The following is a 22,164-nucleotide window of genomic DNA, read 5'->3' as shown; positions in this document are numbered from 1 at the left end:
GTAGTTATATTCTTGTACATAGGAGGCAGTATTATAGTAGTTATATTCTTGTACATAGGAGCAGTATTATAGTAGTTATATTCTTGTACATAGGAGCAGTATTATAGTAGTTATATTCTTGTACATAGGAGCAGTATTATAGTAGTTATATTCTTGTACATAGGAGCAGTATTATAGTAGTTATATTCTTGTACATAGGAGCAGTATTATAGTAGTTATATTCTTGTACATAGGAGCAGTATTATAGTAGTTATATTCTTGTACATAGGAGCAGTATTATAGTAGTTATATTCTTGTATATAGGAGCAGTATTATAGTAGTTATATTCTTGTACATAGGAGCAGTATTATAGTAGTTATATTCTTGTACATAGGAGCAGTATTATAGTAGTTAAATTCTTGTATATAGGAGCAGTATTATAGTAGTTATAGTCTTGTACATAGGAGACAGTATTATAGTAGTTATATTCTTGTACATAGGAGCAGTATTATAGTAGTTATATTCTTGTACATAGGAGCAGTATTATAGTAGTTATATTCTTGTACATAGGAGCAGTATGATAGTAGTTATATTCTTGTACATAGGAGGCAGTATTATTGTAGTTATATTCTTGTACATAGGAGCAGTATTATAGTAGTTATATTCTTGTACATAGGAGCAGTATTATAGCAGTTATATTCTAGTACATAGGAGGAAGTATTATAGTAGTTATATTCTTGTACATAGGAGCAGTATTATAGTAGTAGTATTATAGTAGTAATATTCTTGTACATAGGAGCAGTATTATAGTAGTTATATTCTTGTACATTGGAGGCAGTATTATAGTAGTTATATTCTTGTACATAGGAGCAGTATTATAGTAGTTATATTCTTGTACATAGGAGCAGTATTATAGTAGTTATATTCTTGTACATAGGAGCAGTATTATAGTAGTTATATTCTGGTACATAGGTGGCAGTATTATAGTAGTTATATTATTGTACATAGGAGGCAGTATTATAGTAGTTATATTCTTGTACATAGGAGCAGTATTATAGTAGTTATATTCTTGTACATAGGAGCAGTATTATAGTAGTTATATTCTTGTACATAGGAGGCAGTATTATAGTAGTTATATTCTTGTACATGGGAGGCAGTATTATAGTAGTTATATTACTGTACATAGGGGGCAGTATTATAGTAGTTATATTCTTGCACATAGGAGGCAGTATTATAGTACTTATATTCTTGTACATAGGAGCAGTATTATAGTAGTTATATTCTTGTACATTGGAGGCAGTATTATAGTAGTTATATTCTTGTACATAGGAGGCAGTATTATAGTAGTTATATTCTTGTACATAGGAGCAGTATTATAGTAGTTATATTCTTGTACATAGGAGCAGTATTATAGTAGTTATATTACTGTACATAGGGGGCAGTATTATAGTAGTTATATTCTTGTACATAGGAGCAGTATTATAGTAGTTATATTCTTGTACATAGGAGCAGTATTATAGTAGTTATATTCTTGTACATAGGAGCAGTATTAGTTTCTTGGTTGTTATATGCTCTACCCCACTAGTCTTGGCAGCACATTCTCAGTACTTTCAGCAGGAGGCGGCACTGATTATTGGCTCCTCTTTTCGTATAGAGATTATTCATTCAGTACTCCGTCCTGGGGCATGATGCGATGATATTTGGGTCGTATTCAGTTAAATAATGGGATTTACTGGACGCTCAGCTGTAGATGTCTTTACCATGTAACTCCATATAAATTCCTGCGGCCGGGCTGAAGGGCTAGTCGTTTCTGGAGCTGGTCTTTAACCTCATAAAGAGGAGATAAGTAGAGAATTGGGGCTCTGAGCGCTGCCCTTTGTACGGTGAATACACACCCTCTGGTTACGTAAGACACTCGCGTTCACTCTTCTTGAACACAATGTCCTCTGATCCTTCTCTCCCAATTTCTGCTCATAAAACCATGAGAGAAATCTGCACAGGAGGGTGATGGGTGACCTGAAGTCGGCCCAGTCCGTGCTCCTCGGAGGTTCCTCTGACGGCTTGTTGTGTGTGGGGGTGTCAGGGGACTGGATTTGGGGGCCACGTGCTTCCTCTTTCTGCTAAGGATATGTCCACGTGGCGGTTTTCCCAGGCTAACCCCCAAGTGTAGCTTCTGAGCCCAGTTTTGGTGACCTGCACTGACATTATGGTCAGCCGTACAATGGGCGGCGGTCTCTGTGCACGTGAAGGCACCTGTAGCCTGCTCCATGGGAGTACCAGTCCTCCGGCCTAAAGGCCTTAGTATAGGGCCCCATAGCAGCGATCAGCAATACTAGACAGTAATAATGATGGCTCCACGCCTCCCCAGCCCTCGCTCTCCATGTTATGTCATTCCTGGAGGTGGCCGTCGTATCGACCTCCATCCAGCAGTGATGAGATCACCTAGGTGAGGTGGAGGGGCCGGGTAGGGGCAGCACCATGGCAGACTGAGGCCGATTAGTAGGAGGCCCGGCCTCTAGGAGGACACAGGCGGGTCTCTTCCTCCTTCACCTGTTCTTCTCTCCATTGTGCTTGTTTTCATCCTCTCATGAATCGCTCTCCCCGCCGGCGACGTCAGGGGCCCCGCGCCAAGTCTAATTAATCTCCTATTGTTAACCGGTGCCACTGCAGTAACCCTTTACCTGCCAGACTACACGGTGATGTATTATTGAGACTTTCCACGAGCGTCTGTAAATCCAACCACGAGGGAGCGACACGGAGGCGCTTCCACTAACATAAGGTGTGCGGACCCCAGAGCAGCCCATCCCCCGCCACATGGCGTACACAGCCCCACCGATCGGCCTCTCTGGGAGTTTTCTCACACGTCAGGGAGGAATTTTCCATCTCTGGTGGGAATTGTAGCCGTCAGCGTCTGCAGCGCTGTTATCTGTGCGGCTCCGGGAATGTGGCGGGCGTCATCCCAGGTAATCCCGCCACTCTGTACAGGCCCACGGATCACGTGATCCCTGGTCATACATGCCACAGGCATGACAGCGTGTGTCCAGCCTCAGATACCACGTGATTCCGGATTATACATGACACAGGCATCATACTGGGATATAGCGTGAGCACACGTGTCCAGGCTCATAGAGATCATACATGACACAGGCATGACGGCTTGAGCACGTGTGTCCAGCCTCAGATACCACGTGATTCCGGATTATACCTGACACAGGCATCATACTGGGATATAGCGTGAGCACACGTGTCCAGGCTCATAGAGATCATGTGATCCCAGATCATACATGACACAGGCATGACAGCGTGAGCACGTGTGTCCAGCCTCAGATACCACGTGATTCCGGATTATACATGACACAGGCATCATACTGGGATATAGCGTGAGCACACGTGTCCAGGCTCATAGAGATCATACATGACAGCGTGAGCACGTGTTATATTTACAAGCTCTCTGCTCTGGCGACAATGGACCAAACCCTGCGCTGTGAAACATTAGGTCAAGAAGTGTTCTCAGCCTTCAGGTGTAAGCAATGGTTCCATTCACTGATCGCAAGCAGAGATCTTGAGTATATAGTGGAATTTAGAAGGAAGGCCTATTAGAAGGTTGCAGAAGTTGATGAGACGTTAGCGTGGCACCGTACTTGCATCCATCCTCACTGACCCTGAGAATTACACATCCAGAGCTCAGGGCGTGACCAGGTTCACCGTATCAACAGCCACTGATGAAGAGGTGTGTAAACCTCGAAACGCGTATGGCAATTCTGATAATTTACAGCGCGCTGCAATCTGTAAAGAGGTGACGTATAGAAATCACGTGGGACGCTACGTGAAAACGCCACCAGGTACGTGATTACCATTTGAATAATTCAGGATCACCATTCAAAAGCTTTGAAAGTTTCGACTGAAGCCGCGACTATATCCATGTTAAACTAATGGAAAAAGAAAACACCGCTGACCAGACGCGCGGTCCACGGTGCCACACAAGAACTACTGGTAGCGGTGACGCTATACGAGAGACCACGCGTACATACCTGCCGCCATACGTACAGAGGCCATCCGTGGCGTCACAGGCTACATATCAGAACATGGTCTGAAGAGTGATTACAGGCCCCGCGGTTTGCTGCTTCTATCTTCCGTGGACCTTTCAAATAATCGATGTCTTCGAGATGGACTCTGAACACTTCATTGACTAAGAGTCGATCATTCCATCGATTTGCATCAAATCAACTGAAAAATCGATCGAAAACTTACCGAATTGTGTTTATATAGATGTTTGTGTTACTTTTCAATGTATAGTGGTGTTTATATAAACTTTCCCGACGCAACATCCTATGATCCGAGTGTCCATTTTTATATATTCACTTTCCGTTTGTTTTTGGGGTAAACATTTACGTGAGCCCCTTATTCCACCCGCACTGCAGGCGAGCCGAAGTGTCCACATCAGTCTATTGCCCGAGACTATTCTCCCAGTGTCACCTGAGAAGCGCAATGTAGAATGCAGCACAAGGGGTTAAAGCGGCCAGGCACCGAGGTGGCAGGTTCTGGGGCACCACCTCTGGTGACTGGCCGTCCTGGCCTCATACAGTGGGACACTTCCAGAACTGAGCGGAAGCATCGTGGGCCGCTCCGCGCCTCATCCGCCCAGGGAGGCACAAGTCGCCCTCTGTTCCCAAGCACCATGCTGCAGCCATTAACCCCAGCACTGCCAGGAGGGGGACACCACACGTACCAGAGAGCTTCAGACAGAACACGGCCATCAACGGGCTCCGCTTGGCAGATTCTGCAGCTGGATGCGGTGAGGACACGCCCGGCTCGATGAGACATCTGCGCCTTTACAAATCAACATTAGATTGTAGGGCCCCCCCCGCTTCTGCATTATGTATGTGCACCGCCAGGGACCGAATGGGGCTCTAATAGTAATATCCTCCGGGAGCCCCAGGTCGGACACCCACCAGAGACCACTTTACAGATGTAGCAGAGCGAACGCGTCTCAGGGCATTCAGTTTAGATAAGGCTACTTTCACACTAGCGTTCAGGGCTCCGCTTGAAGGCTCTCATGATCGGCCCCGAACGGATCCGTCCGGCCCTAATGCATTCTGAGTGGCTGCGGATCCGCTCAGAATGCCTCAGTCTGTCCTCCGCAGCTTGCAGCGTTCGGGTGTCCGCCTGGCCGTGCGGAGGCAAACGGATCCGTCCAGACTGACAATGGAAGTCAATGGGGACGGATCCATTTGAAGTTGACACTATATGGCTCAATTTTCAAACAGATCCGTCCCCCCATTGACTTTCAATGTAAAGTCTGGACGGATCCGATCGTCTGCATTATAGGAGCGGATCCGCCTGTGCAGACACCAGACGGATCCGCTCTGAACACAAGTGTGAGAGTAGCCTGACACACGCAGACTCCTTCCACGGCGTTTGTTTCAAGCCAACACGATGAGTTAACCCCTCCACATCCAGATGTCCTGCTCTCACACAGCTGCAGGTTTGTCACAGGGCATTCCTCCTGTGCCAGGGGTTTGTCATGTATTGGGTGGTCACCAGTGACAGCCCTCACATGACTGCTCCCCTCCCCCAATGAGGGGGCCAAGCAGCACAACATGTCCACTAGTCATGAGATACTGGATGTGAAAGAGAGCCCCATTGTCTGCACGTCCTCCAGACTCCTCTCAGATACGGCTGCAGTCACCCCAGCCTGAAGTGCAGCACCCATGCCCAGGACCTTCACGTGCCACCACTCACTCTGTTCCACACCCATACCCCTCACCTGCCACCACTCACTCCGTGCCACACCCATACCCCCTCACCTGGTGCCACCCACACAGGACCTTCACCTGCCACCACTCACTCTGTGCCACACCCATACCCCTCACCTGGTGCCACCCAGGACCTTCACGTGCCACCACTCACTCCGTGCCACACCCAGGCCCCTCACCTGCCACCATTCACCCCATGCCACACACATACCCAGGACCTTCATGTGCCACCACTCACCCCCAGGACCTTCACATGCCGCACACATACCCCAGCCTCTTATTATAGCGCACCAGCATGGGAGACCTCTCCACGGCACTCCCGTCACACCCAGAGCTGCGCTCCCCAGTAGTTGTGCCGCTGGACACGAGACAGGAGGATTTCCCCCACGAGCCATGACACGAGGAGACGGCAGAGACCTCGGAACCCACCTTTATTTGTAAAAATGCAGATATATATATAAAACCTCTCTGTGGACGTGCTCCCTTACAAAAACTAAACCAGAGAAGGCACAATGAGAACTCGGGACAGGACGCACACAGGCGACTCTGCGCCTCTCGCCAAAATGCATCTTCTTCCACGGGAGACAGGCTGGACAGGGGCACGCAGGGAACAAGGGTCTGCAGGCAGGTTGCGGAGGTGGGGAGGGGGCAATATGTGAAATGTCAGGACAAACCGCACACACTTAATAATAGGTTTCCTTCTCCACCCAGCCTGGAAAGAAAGAGAAGGCAATCAGAAACCGATCAAACACCGACACGGCAGCACACCCAGCGTATAACGGAACACTCACCACCAGGGCTGCGTCTGATGATCAGTTTACGGATTTCATCGTATATGAAGATAAGCAGCGAGTATGGGAAGGCACAGAACCACCATGTGGGCCTGAAAGAGAGGAGACCATCAGAAGCTGCACAGCAGCACAGGGCCGCTGCCAAACCACGGGACATCACTTACTTGAGCGGGTACATGCGGAGTGCCACGTCCATGCCCGGGCAGTATGACAGGAAGGCAGCCAGTGCAGTCTCCTCAAAGAGCCCAAAGATCAGGATCTTATTCCTATACAGAATTAAAAGGACATCAGCATAGCCTTGCAGCCCTTCCCCCAGAGACCACCCTCCCAGGACGCACTTACTTCATGCCTTGCTGGAACACGGAGTTCCTCCTGGTCTTACAGATGATCAAGTCGGCCCACTGCACAACCACAATACTGACGAAGAAGGCGGTGTGACAGGTGAACTCCACGATCTTCCTCTGTTCATAGGTCTGCCAGGGGGGAGGGAAGAAGGTGAGAACCCTGCAGGATGCCAGCCACCGCTGCCCCAGAGGTAAAGGCCACTTACCCACTGCTGCCCGTAGCTGTCCTCTACGTCATTCGTATAGCGGTCGTCCCAGGACATTCTGATGCCGAGCAGAGTCGACGGCAGGAAGCCATTCTCCGCCAAGATGACGAAGTAGGAGAAGAACCCACCGAGGGCCTGAATCATACCTGAGAAAAGAGGGAGGAGATGAGGTGGCAAGAAGTGGACGCAGGGATCCAGGTCCACACCGCGCACCGACACTCACCTATCTGTCCGTACGCCATACTGATCAGACGCTCATTCACCAGTTTGTCCTTTTTGGGGTTTCTGGGCTGGCGTTTCATGATGTCGCTTTCTGCTTGTTCATAAGCCAGGGAGATGGCGGGGACCTGAAAAGGAAGCCCATCAGTGACCTCCAGTCATTGTACATCACCACCAATCTATGTGCCAGCTATGTACCATGTCAGTGCCCAGATCAATGCAGAGAATGGTGACGGTGCCCAAGGGCAGAGGGATGTCAGCCATGACGAAGATGAGGAAAGGTGTGATCTCTGGGATATTACTGGTCAGGGTGTAGGCAATGGATTTCTTCAGGTTGTCAAAAATCAGACGTCCTGTAAGAGACAGAAGGATTGAGAAACCAGGAGGTCGCACCCAATAGCATTCAGAAAGGACACCCAGGAGTCCAGCTACTTACCTTCCTCCACACCAGTCACAATGGAGGCAAAGTTATCGTCCAGCAGAATCATGTCTGCAGCCTGTTTGGAGACATCAGAACCTGCAATACCCATAGCAATGCCAATGTCAGCCTTCTTCAGAGCTGGGGAGTCGTTCACACCATCTCCAGTCACAGCCACAATGGCTCCCTGCAGGACAGAAGAACATGTGTTTACAGGAACAGTCACCACACACCCCAGACCGAGAACCAGGGGGCAGCCAGACACCTACCTGTCGCTGACAACCCTCCACAATGATGAGCTTCTGCTGCGGGGAAGTTCTGGCAAACACTATTTCTGTGTGGTATCGGAGGATGTCATCGATCTGATCTGCGTTCATGTCCTTCAGGTCTGTGCCATGGATTACACACGCCTTCGCATCCCTGGAGGGAACAGGAGCCACGTTGAGTCCTCAGCACAGAGAAGAGAGGGACAACAGAACATCTCTGGCTGACGTACCTGGGGTTCACCTGGTTCACTGGAATGTTCAGTCTGGCTGCAATGTCTTCCACGGTCTCGTTGCCCTCAGAGATGATACCCACTCCCTTGGCAATGGCCTTGGCAGTGATGGGGTGGTCACCAGTAACCATGATAACCTGCCAGACAGAGCGGGAGTTAAACCCATAGAAGGGGTGTTCTAGGTCATAAACAGCACGAGAGAAGGTCGCCCACCTTAATTCCAGCACTTCTGCATTTGCCAACTGCATCGGGCACAGCAGCACGAGGAGGATCAATCATTGATATGAGGCCAACAAAGCAAAGGCCCTCTGTGGGGAAATTCACATCTTCTGTATCAAAACTGAAGCCATCAGGGAACTGTTCATCATCGAGGGTCAAATGGCAAAAACCTGCAAGGAGAAGATGCAAGATGAGGCGGCGGCCAGCGAGTAACAGGGCGGCTCACCCGGCGATGAGCGAGGCCTCACCTAGGACTCTCTCGCCCAGGCCTCCAAGCTCCAGGTAAGCGTTCTGGAAGGCATCTTTCAGCTCCTCATCCAGTGGCTGCTCTTTGCCCTGCAGGAGAATGCTAGTGCAGCGGTCCAGGATCCTCTCGGGGGCGCCCTTCATGACCAGCAGGTAGCGGGACTCTGAAGGGTTGGCATTCTTGTGTACAGAGAGCTGTGGAGAGAAGGAGAAGGTAGTGGTGGAGGCCCGGGCCACATGGTTACCAGAGCACAGACTAACCCTCCATGTCCCAGCCTGAAGACAAGCCATCGACCTTTACTGGACAGGATAAGCCTTGAGGAATGTCCAAACCCGGAGCAGCAAATCCACAGCAAGCGGATTACAGAGCACAGGAGAAAGCAGGCTAATGGGATTAGGCCACCCCGCAGAGAAGTGCAAGACGCACCACACAGCTGGAGCCAGGTGCCTACAAGACTGCCAGCAGCCCACAACTATGCGATGCCCCTCACAGGAAGTTTAGGATATTTGTCTTCTGGGGAAGATTCAGGATGAACGCTCTAAACTTCTGAAGGCACATGTTCAAGGTTTCAGAACATTTTGCACGACTTCCAGTTGTCCAAGAAAGAGCTTAAAGGGTTATTCCCATCACAGACAATGGGGGCATATCGCTAGGATATGCCCCCATTGTCTGATAAGGGCAGATCCCACCTCTGGGAACCGCACGGAGCAGGGAAGGTGGAGGGTGCACTGTGCATGCGAAGCCCCCCTCCATTTTTATAGGGCCACCGAAAATAGCCAAACTCTAGCTCAGCTATTTGTTGGCCCCAGAGAAATGAACGGGAGTAGTGCTGCGCTTGGTGGTGGCTGGACCCTGGGAAACCTCCCACCGCCATTCTCAGACAATGGGGGCATATCCTGGCAATATGCCCCCATGGTCCATAATGGGAATATTCCTTTAACAGCAAAATTCACAACAGGTGTTTGATCCATGAATCACCCAATAATTTTCCTGGTTCCATTAGAATTGGTATTAAACAGGCCTCCTCATCATGCTGCTCACACTGGGACATCATGAGACCAAGACGACACCTAATAATTTAACACCAGTACCTCGCCATTGCGAGGCTTCGAGCAGGACGTTGTCAGACGGAAGTGGCCCCTGAGCTTAGAGTGTCAGTCATCAGCAGGTTGCAGAGATACAGAGACTGGACGAGCCACAGAAAGCAGAGAAGTGGACGTCCTTTTGCCACAATGATGGCCGCCACCGATATTGGAGACATCACGGAAAGCCACATATATTTCCTGATCACAGAAGTATCAGTAGATACCTGTGCAGGAACACTACAGAAGGTCTAGTTAGAGAAACTCCTTCCACCGATAAGTGTGCCCTGTAGAAGGCTGTGAGGTCCAGAGCCGGACAACACCCAGGAATTACAAATATATAGCAATGGCCATAGTCAGGCAGGGGACTCATCTTCTAACCCAACACCAGGGCTGAGCTGCTTGTGTTAAGAGGGACTTCATTGGCAGCCCATGGTATTTGGACATTCCCCGTGAGGTACACACACGAGGCACAGGCCCTCCATCTATACAGGGTTCAGCCCCATGTAATATATATATATATATATATATATATATATAGGGCTCAATAAGGGGTACACTTCACCCCCTGATCACGTGTTACCACACTGCCTGCCATCCTCTACGGTCAGCAGGCAGGACAAAGCAGAGACTTCACATTCATCAGGCGATGAGCTCAGACGCGCGGCACGCTGCAGCCTCAGCCCCCACTTAAGATTACAGGTTTATTTTAAGCCGACTTGACATATGAAGGACGACATCTCCTGCCCGTAATCCGACCGTGGAGAAGAAATCAGATGCCACAGCAGCTTTCATCAATCTCAACCTCTGGCCTACAGCGCCACCCTGTCGACAAGCTATAGGAGCCTGGCCACCCGAGACTGCATACACTGTACAGACAGGCTATAGGAGCCTGGACACCCGGGACTGCGTACACTGTACAGACAGGCTATAGGACATCCACTCACCTGGTACTTATTGGTGGAGTTGAAGGGGATCTCAGCCACTTTTTGGTTTTTCTCTCGCAGGTCCTTGACGGAGCCACAGCAGAGCTCAATACACTTCAGCAGAGCAGATTCAGAGGCATCTCCAACAACATCCCTCTGCACAACACAACAAGATAGTGAGGCATGGCAGACCCAGAGAACCATCCAGAATAAACCAAGAACCAGAGACCCACCTTCAGAATAGGAGTGTTCTCCTGACCGGCTGGGAACACTGCACGGTTACACAGGCCAGCGATACGCGCCAGGGCTGTCCAGGTGGGGGAGCTCTTATCAAAGGAGGCACCTATGACGAGAGTCAAGAATGAGCACCCCAGGACCTGCACCATCACAGCATCCCCTCCCACCCCCCCCTCCCCCCCAGACATGTACCATCACAGCATCCCTGAGCACCCCCCCTCCCCCCAGGACCTGCACCATCCCCGAGCCCCCCCCCCCCAGACCTGTACCATCACAGCATCCCTGAGCACCCCCCCCCTCCCCCCAGGACCTGCACCATCCCTGAGCCCCTCACAGCATCGGAGATCCCATGAATCTGTCAGTGTCCCTGATAACAGGTCGTACCGCTCTGATTCTCTGTGGTGTCTGCTTCATGTATCTGATTGTCAAACCACATGTGTGCCACAGTCATCCGGTTCTGAGTGAGGGTTCCGGTCTTGTCAGAGCAGATGGTGGAGGTAGATCCGAGGGTTTCCACAGCCTCCAAGTTCTTTACCAGGCAGTTTTTACGAGCCATCCTCTTAGCAGTGAGTGTAAGGCACACCTAGAACACATGAGTGGCATTATAAGAAACAGGCCAAAAGGTGGCGGCACTAAACCTTCTTCCAGCCCGGCCTACTTACAGTGACTGTAGCCAGGAGACCTTCAGGAACGTTGGCGACAATGATACCGATGAGAAAGATGACAGCCTCAAGCCAGGTATAATGCAAGATGAGTGACAGAATGAAGAAGGAGATACCCAGGAAGACAGCCACCCCAGTGATGATATGGATGAAGTGCCCAATTTCAACAGCGATTGGTGTACGGCCGCCCTCCAGACCAGACGCCAGGGTAGCGATTCGTCCCATGACTGTGCGGTCACCAGTGTTGATGACAATACCGCGAGCAGTTCCTGTTACAGAAAGTCACATCAGAGCCTGCAATTCACAGAAACGACACCCGAGGCAAGTCCTGGCAGCCACTCACCTTCCACACAGTTGGTGGAGAAGAAGGCAATGTTCCGGGTCTCCAGGGGGTTCTCGTTTGTGAAGTCAGGAGATCTGGTCTGGGGCTCAGACTCTCCGGTCAGGGAAGAGTTATCCACCTATTGGGAGAGAGTCAGTGTGAATCTCCTGCCACTGGAGAGCTGGAGGAGGCATGAGGTCAGTGTGTGGCTCACCTTACAGCCATGGGCAGAGATGATCCGCAGATCGGCTGGGATCCGGTCACCGCCCTTAACTTCCGCAAGGTCTCCCTGAACGACGTTTTCTGCATTGATACAGAGCTTCTCACCATTCCTGATGACCAGGGCTTGCTGGAAGGGAAGACGGACAAGTCTGTCTAACGAGCCGCTACAATACAGTACCCCCCTACCTCAGAGCGGTGCGCGGGACGCACCTGGGGCACCATGTTCTTGAAGGACTCCATGATCCTTGAGCTCTTTGCCTCTTGGTAGTAGGAGAAGCAGCCGGTGATGATGACGACAGCAGACAGGACAATACCGAGGTAGAGCTGAGAAGGAGAGGAGATGTTACACACGGCACGTCACACTGGAGATAACCCTGAAGGGGGCGCCGCTGCTCCTTACATTATCGTTATCTGGCTCCAAGTCCGATGCCTTTCGAATACCATAGGCCAGAAAGCAGAGAACGGCGCCAATCCACAGCAGCATAGAGAAACCCCCGAAGAGCTGGCGGCAGAACTTCACCCATTCTGGAACGGTGGGGGGAGGGGTCAGGGCATTTGGACCATCTCGAGCCAGAATTTCAGCTGCCCGGTCGGTGGTGAGGCCCTGTAAGAGAAGACGCCAGTTATACAGGGCACAGGGATGGCAACGGTATAGGCACCACCCAGCGGCCGCCATCTTACCCGGGTCAGATCGGTGCCATACTTGCGGTGCAGCTCCTCCAGGGTCATTTTATGGTCTTCCTGTAAAGAGATGGGCGAGAGGAGGTTAATAAGCTGCAGTCCCATGTAAGAGCTGGAGCGGAGAGAAGAGCGCAGCCACTTACCATAGAAACCTCCTTCTTGAGCTCGTCCAAATCCCGCTCCTTGCCCTTGCCTTTCTTCTCCTTCTTCTTCTTGCCGCCATGTTCGGAGGTGGCTGCGGGCTCATACTTATCACGTCCAGCCTGCGGGAGACAGGAGAGAGTGGAAGAGGCTCAGCAGACCAGGAAGGTGCAGCCACCAGCGCTGCCCATCTACAGGCTGACAGCTCCGCACCAGTTTCTATAGCAACGGCTGAGGACCCTCTACCAGCAGGTACAGGGTTAGCCCCCTCACGTGCTGCCGGAGGATCAACACGACAGCGGAAAGGAGGGAGCCGCGAGGGTTAACGTCCTGCCCCTCCCCCGCCTTGCACAATGCTGCAGTCACACAGGACGGCGGTTTCCGTAATCCACAGCCACTGTTTCCATGACTCTACTCCCACCAGGCCTTCGGGCCCGCTCCGGAGACGGGAGCCAGTAACCCCTTCACTGCTGCCAGAAAGCCATTGCCATCCAGCTCCTCATAAACCCACGGACTAGGGGCCCGGCAACGGGGATGATGGGAGTACCTGTCCCATACAAACCCATGGATGACAGGCCCGGCAATGGGGGATGAAGGGAGACGTACTGTACGTACATAGTGATGGGAGTACCCATATTGTACATTCCCAATATTATGCTACAGGGATGATGGGAGTACCTGTCCATAGCCTGTGGGCAGCCATTAAAGGTCCTGTTCACGCTCCCAGAACTGTGGGGGGACAATGAGACCCAATAACCAGACACGCACCCCCCCCCTTACATGAGTGAATCGATAGAAGTGCAGCGCTCGAGGCGCCAACTACAACAATGACCTTCGCCAATGTCACGGTCCGGATGGTGCAGATGACACACCCAGCACGCCACCAAAATGTCAATGAAGAGTGCCAGCTGCTGGGCGGACATGTCCCATCACGCTGCACCCACCCAGCATCGTCAGACCTAGGACAAGTACCTGCACATCACCCTGCGAGAGGGAAGGTCATATACCTGCACATCACCCTGCGAGAGGGGGGGGTCCTATACCTGCACATCACCCTGCGAGAGGGAAGATCATATACCTGCACATCACCCTGCGAGAGGGGGGGGTCCTATACCTGCACATCACCCTGCGAGAGGGAAGATCATATACCTGCACATCACCCTGCGAGAGGGGGGGTCCTATACCTGCACATCACCCTGCGAGAGGGGGGGGGGGGGGGTGTCATATACCTGCACATCACCCTGCGAGAGGGAAGGTCATATACCTGCACATCACCCTGCGAGAAGGGGAGGGGGGGGGGGTGTCATACCTGCACATCACCCTGCGAGAGGGAAGGTCATATACCTGCACATCACCCTGCGAGAGGGGGGGGGTCATATACCTGCACATCACCCTGCGAGAGGGGGGGGGGGTGTCATATACCTGCACATCACCCTGCGAGAGGGAAGGTCATATACCTGCACATCACGCTGCGAGGGAAGGATTGGGGGGGGGGGGGGGGGGCCCATGTACCTGCACATCACCCTGCAAGGGAAGGTCATATACCTGCACATCACCCCCTGCAGGGGGGGGGGGGGGGTCATATACCTGCACATCACCCCCTGCGAGGGAAGGATTGGGGGGGTATATACCTGCACATCACCCTGCAAGAGGGGGGGGCCCATGTACCTACACATCACCCTGCAAGGGAAGGTCATATACCTGCACATCACCCCCTGCGAGGGAAGGATTGGGGGGGGGGGGGGTCATATACCTGCACATCACCCTGCGAGAGGGGGGGGGTCATATACCTGCACATCACCCTGCGAGAGGGGGGGGGGTCATATACCTGCACATCACCCTGCGAGAGGGGGGGGGTCATATACCTGCACATCACCCTGCGAGAGGGGGGGTCATATACCTGCACATCACCCTGCGAGGGAAGGATTGGGGGGGGGGTCCTATACCTGCACATCACCCCCTGCGAGAGGGGGGGGGGGGGGGGTCATGTACCTGCACATCACCCCCTGCGAGGGAAGGTCATATACCTGCACATCACCCCCTGCAAGGGAAGGATGGGGGGGGGGGGGGGGGGTCATATACCTGGACAACACCCTGCGAGGGAAGGATGGAGGGGGGGGGGGGGGTGTCATATACCTGCACATCACCCTGCGAGAGAGGAGGGGGGCATATACCTGCACATCACCCCCTGCGAGGGAAGGATGAGGGGGGGGGGGGGGTCATATACCTGCACATCTCCCCCTGCGAGGGAAGGATGAGGGGGGGGGGGGGGGTCATATACCTGGACAACACCCTGCGAGGGAAGGATGAGGGGGGGGGGTCATATACCTGGACAACACCCTGCGAGGGAAGGATGAGGGGGGGGGGGTCATATACCTGGACAACACCCTGCGAGGGAAGGATGAGGGGGGGGGGGGGGGGTGTCATACCTGCACATCACCCTGCGAGAGAGGAGGGGGGCATATACCTGCACATCACCCCCTGCAAGGGAAGGATGAGGGGGGGGGTCATATCCCTGCACATCACCCCCTGCGAGGAGAGGGGGGGGGGGTCATATACCTGCACATCACCCCCTGCGAGGAGAGGGGGGGGGGGGGTCATGTACCTGCACATCAGGGGGTGTCACCTACAATAGCAGCACAGCTCCCCCCCCCCCCAGCCCTGGTGAGAGCAGCACGACAGTTGGCGGTGGGGGAGGCGTGACTGGGGCTGTAGCAGGGGGAGAGTTACCGCCTTAGGTGATGGAGGATGGCAGGGCCTGCAGTGGAGGATGCCAGTCCTGCCCACAGCCCGAGGGCACCGAGCCATGCCAGGATCACACCCTGAGCACAGAACAGCCCTCCAGGAGCATTGCACAACCTCCTCCACGGCTCACCCCCAGGGGGCGCTGCCCGCTCTGCACCACGGCAATGACAGCACAAGGTCAGGGATGGCACTGCAGGAGGAGCCGCAGCACCAGTGTCCTCCTCCGCCGCCGCCCCCTCCCCCACCCAGCTAAAGATAGAACCCCCCCCCCGCAGGTAAATCCGGGATTAACCCGTTCAGACCAGGATCCTCCGTATGACAGGCCGCAGTGTGCCCCCAGAGGGCAGCGCTCATGAGAAGGGACTGGCACACAGCCTGGCATCGCCCCTCCCCCTCCCCCGCAATGCAGACTCTTCCTGCCACCGGACCCCACTGTGCCAACACTTAACCCAATGAATGCCCCTTCCCAGAATCCTGAGGGGCGAAGGGGAGGCACCGGCATGAATGCGGATAAACAGAGCACGACACCGGGGGAGGCAGGAGGCACCGGGAACCTCCCAGCCTCAGCACAGGAACATCACAACACCCATCGTCCTCCAGCCCCCCACTCCCATCATTCTGCAGGGCCCCCAAAACCCCCCAGTCCCATCATCCTACAGCCCCCCCCACAAAACCCCCACTCCCATCATCCCGCAGGGCCCCCCCAAACCCCCCACTCCCATCATTCTGCATGGCCCCCACCAAACCCTCCATCATTCCGCAGGGCCCCCACTCCCAACATCCTGCAGGGCCCCCCCACCATCCTACAGGGCCCCCCAAAAACCCCCATCATTCCGCAAGGCCCCCCACTCCCATCATCCTGCAGGGCCCCCCAAAATTCCACATCCTGCAGCTGACGGAAAACTCCCCACTCCCATCATCCTACAGGAGAGCCCCATTGTGTCCGTATCTTACCCCGTATCCCATGCTGACGGTGAACCGAGTCTCGTTGAGTGCCGGGACCGCGCTCTACCTCCGCCTGACTGAGGAGAACGCGCTGCCCAGCTCTATATAATCAGCACCGCAGCGACGTCACCAACTACGTCACGGTCACCACAGCTACAGGCCCCGCCCTCCCCGGCACCGCGCGAACAGTTCTTCCCGCCTACAAGCGCGAGCACAGCCGCAGGTAAAGCCGGCATTAACCCGTTCAGAACAGGATTCTCCCGTATGGCAGCCGGCCGCAGTGTGTGCCCCAGAAGGCACACGCCCGGCAGCTGCAGTGTCCGGGAGACTGGCATCGCTGCCCCCTCCCCCTTCTTCGCAATGCAGACTCTTCCTGCCACCGGACTTCACTGTGCCAACACTTAACCCATTCAATGCCAGGAAGGTGCTGCAATGGAGGGGGCCAATGCCCCTTCCCAGAATCCTGAGGGGCGAAGGGGAGGCATGGATGCGGATAAACAGACTGACACCGGGGTAGGGACAGGGGGTTTCTGGGTCCACTCTTACCTCACGTCTGTCTATTATATGGACCCTGCCGTGTAATAACGCTCTTCTACCTCACGTCTGTATATTATATGGACCACCGTCGTGTAATAACACTCTTCTACCTCACGTCTGTATATTATATGGACCACCGTCGTGTAATAACGCTCCTCTACCTCACGTCTTGTATATTATATGGACTACCGTCGTGTAATAACGCTCTTCTACCTCACGTCTGTATATTATATGGACCACCGTCGTGTAATAACGCTCTTCTACCTCACGTCTGTATATTATATGGACCACCGTCGTGTAATAACGCTCTTCTAACTCACGTCTGTATATTATATGGACCACCGTCGTGTAATAACACTCTTCTACCTCACGTCTGTATATTATATGGACCAACGTTGTGTAATAACACTCTTCTACCTCACGTCTGTATATTATATGGACCACCGTCGTGTAATAACGCTCTTCTACCTCACGTCTATATTATATGGACCACCGTTGTGTAATAACGCTCTTCTACCTCACGTCGTGTATATTATATGGACCACCGTCGTGTAATAACGCTCTTCTACCTCACGTCTGTATATTATATGGACCACCGTCGTGTAATAACACTCTTCTACCTCACGTCTGTATATTATATGGACCACCGTCGTGTAATAACGCTCCTCTACCTCACGTCTTGTATATTATATGGACTACCGTCGTGTAATAACGCTCTTCTACCTCACGTCTGTATATTATATGGACCACCGTCGTGTAATAACGCTCTTCTACCTCACGTCTGTATATTATATGGACCACCGTCGTGTAATAACGCTCTTCTAACTCACGTCTGTATATTATATGGACCACCGTCGTGTAATAACACTCTTCTACCTCACGTCTGTATATTATATGGACCACCGTTGTGTAATAACACTCTTCTACCTCACGTCTGTATATTATATGGACCACCGTCGTGTAATAACGCTCTTCTACCTCACGTCTATATTATATGGACCACCGTTGTGTAATAACGCTCTTCTACCTCACGTCGTGTATATTATATGGACCACCGTCGTGTAATAACGCTCTTCTACCTCACGTCTGTATATTATATGGACCACCGTCGTGTAATAACACTCTTCTACCTCACGTCTGTATATTATATGGACCACCGTTGTGTAATAACGCTCTTCTACCTCACGTCTGTATATTATATGGACCACCGTTGTATAATAACGCTCTTCTACCTCACGTCGTGTATATTATATGGACCACCGTCGTGTAATAACACTCTTCTACCTCACGTCGTGTATATTATATGGACCACCGTCGTGTAATAACACTCTTCTACCTCACGTCTGTATATTATATGGACCACCGTCGTGTAATAACGCTCTTCTACCTCACGTCTGTATATTATATGGGCCCCCTCATGTAATAACGCTCTTCTACCTCACGTCTGTATATTATATGGACCACCGTCGTGTAATAACGCTCTTCTACCTCACGTCTGTATATTATATGGACCACCGTCGTGTAATAACGCTCTTCTACCTCACGTCTGTATATTATATGGACCACCGTTGTGTAATAACGCTCTTCTACCTCACGTCGTGTATATTATATGGACCACCGTCGTGTAATAACACTCTTCTACCTCACGTCGTGTATATTATATGGACCACCGTCGTGTAATAACACTCTTCTACCTCACGTCTGTATATTATATGGACCACCGTCGTGTAATAACGCTCTTTTACCTCACGTCGTGTATATTATATGGACCACCGTCGTGTAATAACGCTCTTCTACCTCACGTCGTGTATATTATATGGACCACCGTCGTGTAATAACGCTCTTCTACCTCACGTCGTGTATATTATATGGACCACCGTCGTGTAATAACACTCTTCTACCTCACGTCTGTATATTATATGGACCACCGTCGTGTAATTACGCTCTTCTACCTCACGTCTGTATATTATATGGACCACCGTTGTGTAATAACGCTCTTCTACCTCACGTCTGTCTGATATATGGACCCTGCCGTGTAATAACACTCTTCTACCTCACGTCGTGTATATTATATGGACCACCGTCGTGTAATAACGCTCTTCTACCTCACGTCTGTATATTATATGGGCCCCCTCATGTAATAACGCTCTTCTACCTCACGTCGTGTATATTATATGGACCACCGTCGTGTAATAACGCTCTTCTACCTCACGTCTGTATATTATATGGACCACCGTTGTGTAATAACGCTCTTCTACCTCACATCATGTATATTATATGGACCACCGTTGTGTAATAACGCTCTTCTACCTCACGTCTGTCTATTATATGGACCCTGCCGTGTAATAACGCTCTTCTACCTCACATCGTGTATATTATATGGACCACCGTCGTGTAATAACGCTCTTCTACCTCACATCGTGTATATTATATGGACCACCGTCGTGTAATAACGCTCTTCTACCTAACGTCTGTCTGATATATGGACCCTGCCGTGTAATAACACTCTTCTACCTCACGTTGTGTATATTATATGGACCACCGTCGTGTAATAACGCTCTTCTACCTCACGTCTGTATATTATATGGACCACCGTCGTGTAATAACGCTCTTCTACCTCACATCATGTATATTATATGGACCACCGTTGTGTAATAACGCTCTTCTACCTCACGTCTGTCTATTATATGGACCCTGCCGTGTAATAACGCTCTTCTACCTCACATCGTGTATATTATATGGACCACCGTCGTGTAATAACGCTCTTCTACCTCACATCGTGTATATTATATGGACCACCGTCGTGTAATAACGCTCTTCTACCTCACATCGTGTATATTATATGGACCACCGTCGTGTAATAACACTCTTCTACCTCACATCGTGTATATTATATGGACCACCGTCGTGTAATAACGCTCTTCTACCTAACGTCTGTATATTATATGGACCACCGTCGTGTAATAACACTCCTCTACCTCACATCTGTATATTATATGGACCCTGCCGTGTAATAACGCTCTTCTACCTCACGTCTGTCTATTATATAGACCCTGCCGTGTAATAACACTCTTCTACCTCACGTCTGTCTATTATATGGACCCTGCCGTGTAATAACACTCTTCTACCTCACGTCTGTATATTATATGGACCACCGTCGTGTAATAACCCTCTTCTACCTCACATCGTGTATATTATATGGACCACCGTCGTGTAATAACACTCTTCTACCTCACGTCTGTATATTATATGGACCACCGTCGTGTAATAACGCTCTTCTACCTCACGTCTGTATATTATATGGACCACCGTTGTGTAATAACGCTCTTCTACCTCACATCATGTATATTATATGGACCCTGCCGTGTAATAACGCTCTTCTACCTCACGTCTGTCTATTATATGGACCCTGCCGTGTAATAACACTCTTCTACCTCACGTCTGTATATTATATGGACCACCGTCGTGTAATAACGCTCTTCTACCTCACGTCTGTATATTATATGGACCACCGTTGTGTAATAACGCTCTTCTACCTCACATCGTGTATATTATATGGACCCTGCCGTGTAATAACGCTCTTCTACCTCACGTCTGTCTATTATATGGACCACCGTTGTGTAATAACCCTCTTCTACCTCACATCGTGTATATTATATGGACCACCGTCGTGTAATAACGCTCTTCTACCTCACGTCTGTATATCATATGGACCACCGTTGTGTAATAACGCTCTTCTACCTCACGTCGTGTATATTATATGGACCCTACCGTGTAATAACGCTCTTCTACTTCACGTCGTGTATATTATATGGACCCTACCGTGTAATAACGCTCTTCTACCTCACGTCGTGTATATTATATGGACCACCGTCGTGTGTATATAATATGGACCACCGTTGTGTAATAACGCTCTTCTACCTCACGTCGTGTATATTATATGGACCACCGTCGTGTAATAACGCTCTTCTACCTCACATCGTGTATATTATATAGAGCCGGCCGTGTAATAAGGCTCTTCTACCTCACGTTGTAAACCGCTCTTGCGCACAGGTCCGTACCTGGCAGGGCAGCAGTGCCCACAGAAGATGCTGGGCAGAGAACAGGTCCGTACCTGGCAGGGCAGCAGTGCCCACAGAAGATGCTGGGCAGAGAACAGGTCCGTACCTGGCAGGACAGCAGTGCCCACAGAAGATGCTGGGACAGAGAACAGGTCCGTACCTGGCAGGACAGCAGTGCCCACAGAAGATGCTGGGACAGAGAACAGGTCCGTACCTTGCAGGGCAGCAGTGCCCACAGAAGATGCTGGGCAGAGAACAGGTCCGTACCTGGCAGGGCAGCAGTGCCCACAGAAGATGCTGGGCAGAGAACAGGTCCGTACCTGGCAGGACAGCAGTGCCCACAGAAGATGCTGGGACAAAGAACAGGTCCGTACCTGGCAGGGCAGCAGTGCCCACAGAAGATGCTGGGACAGAGAACAGGTCCGTACCTGGCAGGGCAGCAGTGCCCACAGAAGATGCTGGGACAGAGAACAGGTCCGTGCCTGGCAGAGCAGCAGTGCCTACAGAAGATGCTGGGACAGAGAACAGGTCCGTACCTGGCAGGGCAGAAGTGCCCACAGAAGATGGGAACAGAGAACCGTGCCTGGCAGGGCAGCAGTGCCCACAGAAGATGCTGGGACAGAGAACCGTGCCTGGCAGGGCAGCAGTGCCCACAGAAGATGCTGGGACAGAGAACAGTGCCTGGCAGGGCAGCAGTGCCCACAGAAGATGCTGGGACAGAGAACCGTGCCTGGCAGGGCAGCAGTGCCCACAGAAGATGCTGGGACAGAGAACAGTGCCTGGCAGAGCAGCAGTGCCCACAGAAGATGCTGAGACAGAGAACAGGTCCGTGCCTGGCAGGGCAGCAGTGCCCACAGAAGATGCTGGGACAGAGAACAGGTCCGTACCTGGCAGGGCAGCAGTGCCCAGAGAAGATGCTGGGACAGAG

The 22,164-nt window shown here is 51.6% G+C and overlaps 1 protein-coding gene across 1 annotated transcript; it reads right to left on the bottom strand.

Annotated features, from left to right (window-relative positions):
- Positions 1–6,149: 6,149 nt before the first annotated feature.
- LOC122922716 (sodium/potassium-transporting ATPase subunit alpha-1) lies at positions 6,150–16,803 on the bottom strand. Its single transcript, XM_044273416.1, has 23 exons — positions 16,648–16,803; positions 12,951–13,070; positions 12,808–12,867; positions 12,527–12,730; positions 12,337–12,450; positions 12,119–12,253; positions 11,926–12,043; positions 11,583–11,851; positions 11,305–11,503; positions 10,917–11,026; positions 10,705–10,839; positions 8,677–8,869; positions 8,423–8,598; positions 8,210–8,346; positions 7,983–8,133; positions 7,732–7,900; positions 7,494–7,648; positions 7,300–7,423; positions 7,077–7,222; positions 6,869–6,999; positions 6,691–6,792; positions 6,527–6,618; positions 6,150–6,447 (listed from the first exon to the last, which is right to left on the bottom strand). Exons 1-23 carry the CDS (start codon positions 16,657–16,659, stop codon positions 6,419–6,421), a joined length of 3,081 nt encoding a protein of 1,026 aa, XP_044129351.1. The 5' UTR covers positions 16,660–16,803; the 3' UTR covers positions 6,150–6,418.
- Positions 16,804–22,164: the final 5,361 nt, after the last annotated feature.

The sequence above is a fragment of the Bufo gargarizans genome, unplaced genomic scaffold (assembly GCF_014858855.1).
Source record: "Bufo gargarizans isolate SCDJY-AF-19 unplaced genomic scaffold, ASM1485885v1 fragScaff_scaffold_662_pilon, whole genome shotgun sequence".
NCBI lineage: Eukaryota > Metazoa > Chordata > Amphibia > Anura > Bufonidae > Bufo > Bufo gargarizans.
This window is presented reverse-complemented; position numbering and strand designations above follow the sequence as displayed.

Excerpts from the sequence above, each read along its gene's own strand:
- LOC122922716 (XM_044273416.1), bottom strand. Across the intron at positions 12,044-12,118 it reads TCTCTGCCCATGGCTGTAAG|GTGGATAACTCTTCCCTGAC; the intron begins GTGAGCCACACA and ends CTCTCCCAATAG. Across the intron at positions 7,649-7,731 it reads TGTGACTGGTGTGGAGGAAG|GACGTCTGATTTTTGACAAC; the intron begins GTAAGTAGCTGG and ends TGTCTCTTACAG.